We start from the raw sequence: 6,000 nt of genomic DNA, 5'->3' as shown, positions 1-6,000 counted from the left end.
CAATTTGCACCCTTATCTGACTGGGAGCTTCTCACTCAAGACCTCACACATTTATCAGAAAAGGAAATATGGTCAACCATTATACACAGCGCAGGTGAGACGAACCACAAGTACATGACTGACTGCTCAGCCTTGGTCACGATCAGTTCAGGAGGGTCCCGGCAGAGGGCAGCACTGAGCAGCGCTGCGTGGAGCAGAAGGCCAGCCCTGCCCTGCTTCCTGTGTGCAGGCTGGAGAGCAGCAGGAAGCGGCAGGAGACGAGCTTTGTCCTGCCTGGTAAGCACTGCCGGTAACAGTATGAGCGACAGGACCGGGCGACACCTCACTGCCCAGCTGCCACTATGGCATGTATGTGTGGAGTGGGAAGGCAGGTGGCTGTGGGCACAAGCACCCGGGTTACAGGCGAGGTAAACATGTACATCTGCAGCCTGTGCTGTGGTCACACTACTACTCCCACCATGCCCTCACAGCTGCTGCTTCCTATAGGAGCTGTAGTCCATGTACAGAGCAGTAATGTGCATGATGAACAGTCTGCAGCCTGTGCTGTGGTCACACTACTACTCCCACCATGCCCTCACAGCTGCTGCTTCCTATAGGAGCTGTAGTCCATGTACAGAGCAGTAATGTGCATGATGAACAGTCTGCAGCCTGTGCTGTGGTCACACTACTACTCCCACCATGCCCTCACAGCTGCTGCTTCCTATAAGAGCTGTAGTCCATGTACAGAGCAGTAATGTGCATGATGAACAGTCTGCAGCCTGTGCTGTGGTCACACTACTACTCCCACCATGCCCTCACAGCTGCTGCTTCCTATAAGAGCTGTAGTCCATGTACAGAGCAGTAATGTGCATGATGAACAGTCTGCAGCCTGTGCTGTGGTCACACTACTACTCCCACCATGCCCTCACAGCTGCTGCTTCCTATAGGAGCTGTAGTCCATGTACAGAGCAGTAATGTGCATGATGAACAGTCTGCAGCCTGTGCTGTGGTCACACTACTACTCCCACCATGCCCTCACAGCTGCTGCTTCCTATAAGAGCTGTAGTCCATGTACAGAGCAGTAATGTGCATGATGAACAGTCTGCAGCCTGTGCTGTGGTCACACTACTACTCCCACCATGCCCTCACAGCTGCTGCTTCCTATAGGAGCTGTAGTCCATGTACAGAGCAGTAATGTGCATGATGAACAGTCTGCAGCCTGTGCTGTGGTCACACTACTACTCCCACCATGCCCTCACAGTTGCTGCTTCCTATAGGAGCTGTAGTCCATGTACAGAGCAGTAATGTGCATGATGAACAGTCTGCAGCCTGTGCTGTGGTCACACTACTACTCCCACCATGCCCTCACAGCTGCTGCTTCCTATAGGAGCTGTAGTCCATGTACAGAGCAGTAATGTGCATGATGAACAGTCTGCAGCCTGTGCTGTGGTCACACTACTACTCCCACCATGCCCTCACAGTTGCTGCTTCCTATAGGAGCTGTAGTCCATGTACAGAGCAGTAATGTGCATGATGAACAGTCTGCAGCCTGTGCTGTGGTCACACTACTACTCCCACCATGCCCTCACAGCTGCTGCTTCCTATAGGAGCTGTAGTCCATGTACAGAACAGTAATGTGCATGATGAACAGTCTGCAGCCTGTGCTGTGGTCAGACTACTACTCCCACCATGCTCTGACAGCTGCTGCCTCCTATAGGGTGGACCCTAACTTATGATCACTTTTCACTTGTACAATACTGTAATGTTACAGCGAATTGTAAAATTACAGGCTGGACTTCAAAGGTGTACAAAGATGGCAGACAAGGGGCCCTTCAGTACGTTCCCAGCTGACATGACAATGTTATAGGCACCCTGCTGTCATGTTTCAGGTGACAGGCGTTGAGCATTGGAAGGGACATCTTCCCCCATTTTTAACTATGTTGTCACCATTGACAGCAGCTTCTAAGAGTTTTAACTGTTGCGATCGGATCTAGCTCCGATTATAGCAGATATATGTGGGTGACATGTGACGAATACCTCCGCAGTGATAGATAAGGATAGTGAGTCTTTGTTGTAAATAATAATTCAAATTTTATGTAGATCCGGCTCTAAGAAGCAGACAGATAATGGCCGATGTTTCTACCAACCACACAACTCCCCTATGCCCTAACCTGCATATACCTAGCCATACCTTACCCAGATGTCCTTGATAAAGACCACCTGTCTGTCGAAACGTTGGACATTGTCTGTTTCTTGGTGCTGGATCTAAATAAAATTTGGAATATTATTTATAACAAAGACTCGCTATCCTTATCTCCATCAGTGCTGAGGTGTTCGTCAAATACACTGCTCAAAAAAATAAAGGGAACACTCAAATAACACATCCTAGATCTGAATGAATGAAATATTCTCATTGAATACTTTGTTCTGTACAAAGTTGAATGTGCTGACAACAAAATCACACAAAAATCATCAATGAAAATCAAATTTATTAACCAATGGAGGCCTGGATTTGGAGTCACCACCAAAATGAAAGTGGAAAAACACACTACAGGCTGATCCAACTTTGATGTAATGTCCTTAAAACAAGTCAAAATGAGGCTTAGTATTGTGTGTGGCCTCCACGTGCCTGTATGACCTCCCTACAAAGCCTGGGCATGCTCCTGATGAGGTTGCGAATGGTCTCCTGTGGGATCTCCTCCCAGATCTGGACTAAAGCATCCACCAACTCCGGGACAGTCTGGTGCAACGTGACGTTGGTGGATGGAGCGAGACATGATGTCCCAGATGTGCTCAATCGGATTCAGGTCTGGGGAACGGGCAGGCCAGTCCATAGCTTCAATGCCTTCATCTTGCAGGAACTGCTGACACACTCCAGCCACATGAGGTCTGGCATTGTCCTGCATTAGGAGGAACCCAGGGCCAACCGCACCAGCATATGGTCTCACAAGGGGTCTGAGGATCTCATCTCGGTACCTAATGGCAGTCAGGCTACCTCTGACAAGCACATGGAGGGCTGTGCGGCCCTCCAAAAAAATGCCACCTCACACCATTACTAACCCACTGCCAAACCGTTCATGCTGAAGGATGTTGCTGGCAGCAGATCGCTCTCCACGGCGTCTCCAAACTCTGTCACATGTGCTCAGTGTGAACCTGCTTTCATCTCTGAAGAGCACAGGGTGACAGTGGCGACTTTGCTAATCCTGGTGTTCTGTGGCAAATGCCAAGCGTCCTGCACGGTGTTGGGCTGTGAGCACAACCCCCATCTGTGGACATCGGGCCCTCATACCACCCTCATGGAGTCGGTTTCTAACCGTTTGTGCAGACACATGCACATTTGTAGCCTGCTGGAGGTCATTTTGCAGGGCTTTGGCAGTGCTCCTCCTGTTCCGCCTTGCACAAAGGCGGAGGTAGTGGTCCTGCTGCTGGGTTGTTGCCCTCCTACGGCCCCCTCCACGTCTCCTGGTGTACTGGCCTGTCCCCTGGTAGCGCCTCCAGCCTCTGGACACTACGCTGACAGACACAGCAAACCTTCTTGCCACAGCTCGCATTGATGTGCCATCCTGGATGAGCTGCACTACCTGCGCAACTTCTGTGGGTTGTAGAGTCCGTCTCATGCTGCCACGAGTGTGAAAGCACAACCAACATTCAAAAGGTACCAAAACATCAGCCAGAAAGCATTGGTACTGAGATGTGGTCTGTGGTCCCCACCTGCAGAACCAATCCTTTATTGAGTGTGTCTTGATAATTGCCAATAATTTCCATCTATTGTCTATTCCATTTGCACAACAGCATGTGAAATTGATTTTCAATCAGTGTTGCTTCCTAAGTGGACAGTTTGATTTCACAGACGTTTGATTTACTTGGAGTTATATTCTGTTGTTTAAGTGTTCCCTTTATTTTTTTGAGCAGTGTATATTATAGGATCATTATCCTTTCCGCAAGCACGACCATCTGCACAGCTGTAGTGGGGTCTTCTCACTATGTGTGTCTATACTCAGGTGGCAGCTATAACACAGCCCGCACCTCTTGCTACATGGAGCAGACCCAACTCCAGAGCACATTCCATAACTTCAACGGGCACATCTGTCATACATGTGTGGTGGATGTTATCAATTGCAACCTGGACAGCGTGAGCCCCGGCTGCCGTCCGCGTGGGACCGGTGCTGATGCCAGCTCTGATCTCCACAGCTACAGAAAGCTACAATGCATGATGAACCGTCAGCCCTGAATATTCTAGTCAGATAGTGTAATCTATGTAGTGAGGGAAATAAGCACATCCAGACACCACCAACCCCACATCCCGTTTACACCAAGGATCAGGCAAGGGGTGGTGATGACCCATCTCCATATGACCCCCTCTGCCAGAACTGAGAGCTGTTCTATAGGACTATAGTTTTCCTTTCATTACTTGGGTGGCCAGTCATCTGAAGGAATACTCGGGTGTAAAGTCATCTCACGCAGCACATTAGTCTCTGAATATAGGAGTGAGAGAGTACTCAAGACTTTATAGACTTCAAATTGTCCATAGGTCGGCAAAGTCTAGCCCCATATGTCGGCATGCTGGGTGAAGCTTACACGTTTCGGCGTTACAAGCTCTGTTTCTGCTATGTGTAAGAGCCTGTTGTGCGCAAAACACCTGAGCTTCACGCGGTATACTGATACCATTGCTGATACAATTTTAACTTGATGACATGAAGAAGTGGTATTAACATATAATGCTGGACTTTGCCGAAATACTTTGTGAACCTTCCAATTGGTCAATGTGCAGCTTTACCCCTTTCCAATCCGTTTTTTTTCTTAATTTTTCAAAACACTTCGCCTGCCGAGAAACAGAAAAATTACAACCTGTGCTCTTTGCTGGCTAACGTCAATACTAATGAGAACAAATGCAACATAAAACGTGTTAGATATCTTCTGACATCGGAAAGGAACAGGAAAATGATAATGTCGGACAAGGCCAATTGTTGGATCAGAAATGGTTAAAACTATTCTGTAATCTCAAGATAAAACATTTCAGAGTGTATATTACTGCTTCTTCAGCCCAGTGACAGAGACACACACAGCTAAAATATATATATATATAATATATATATTTATAGTTGGGTCCTGAAATATTTGGACAGAGACACGAGTTTTGGCATTTTAGATGTTTAACAAAGCCTAACATTTTAATTAATAGACCTTGGAATAAAAATAAGTTCCACAATTGGATGTGTTAAAAAATGTTTCTATGCTGATATAATCTTACAAAATATACCCCTACTGTATATTGTGTAAGGCCACGGCCCCACTATCAGTGTTTGGTCAGTATTTTTTTTCAGGAGTGGGAGCCAAAACCAGGAATGGGAGCCAGGATTGGGTGATAAATGCAGAATTGGTGACTTGTTTCTATTCTACCTTTTCTCTGATTGTTCCTCACCTGGTTTTGGCTCCCACTCCTGAGAAAAAATACTGACTGAATACTGACCGAATACTGATAGTGGGGCTGTGGTCTAATGGCTGTGTCTGACCGTGCAATGACATAGTCTGATCATACCACATCCCCTGGGCAGGGGAGGAAACCAGAGTATACAGACATTACAGCACAGGATTGCAGCTGATTCTTTCTTTGAGGTAAAACATGGTTTAAAAACAGGCAGTGAAATGTTTTACCTCACAAAAAGAATCAGCTGTGATCCCCTGCTGTTCTGTCTGTATTGTCTTTTGCTTCCTCACCTGCCCAGGAGATGTGGTATGATCAGACCATGTCCCTGTATGGTCAGACACAGCCATTACACAGTACACAGAAGGGCACATTTATAAGATTATCTCAGCACAGGAACATTTTATTTAATCACTTCTAATTGTGGAACTTAGATCTTTGAATAATATTATTGATTAAACTGAACTTTATTTGTGGGAAAACCCCTTTAATATGCATTTATACTTACTAATGTATTGTGAACTGATAATAGTTTCCTAATAATTGACCAGTTAAGCAGGCTGTCTATCACTCGACGGACAAGCAAACATTACTTT

General features: G+C 46.6%; 1 protein-coding gene across 2 annotated transcripts in view; it reads left to right on the top strand.

The window, feature by feature from the left end:
- Nucleotides 1–281: 281 nt before the first annotated feature.
- Nucleotides 282–6,000, top strand: part of FAM241B (family with sequence similarity 241 member B) — a 28,150-nt gene continuing 22,431 nt past the window's right edge. For both annotated transcript variants that reach the window (XM_073685779.1, XM_073685778.1), the window contains exon 1: nt 282–407. In XM_073685779.1, the coding sequence (XP_073541880.1) occupies nt 298–407 (110 nt within the window). In that variant the 5' untranslated portion in view covers nt 282–297. The remainder of the gene's footprint in view (nt 408–6,000) is intronic.

The sequence above is a fragment of the Phyllobates terribilis genome, unplaced genomic scaffold (genome assembly GCF_046119375.1).
Source record: "Phyllobates terribilis strain yellow unplaced genomic scaffold, ASM4611937v1 Scaffold_5__5_contigs__length_657084704, whole genome shotgun sequence".
Lineage (NCBI taxonomy): Eukaryota > Metazoa > Chordata > Amphibia > Anura > Dendrobatidae > Phyllobates > Phyllobates terribilis.
This window is presented reverse-complemented; position numbering and strand designations above follow the sequence as displayed.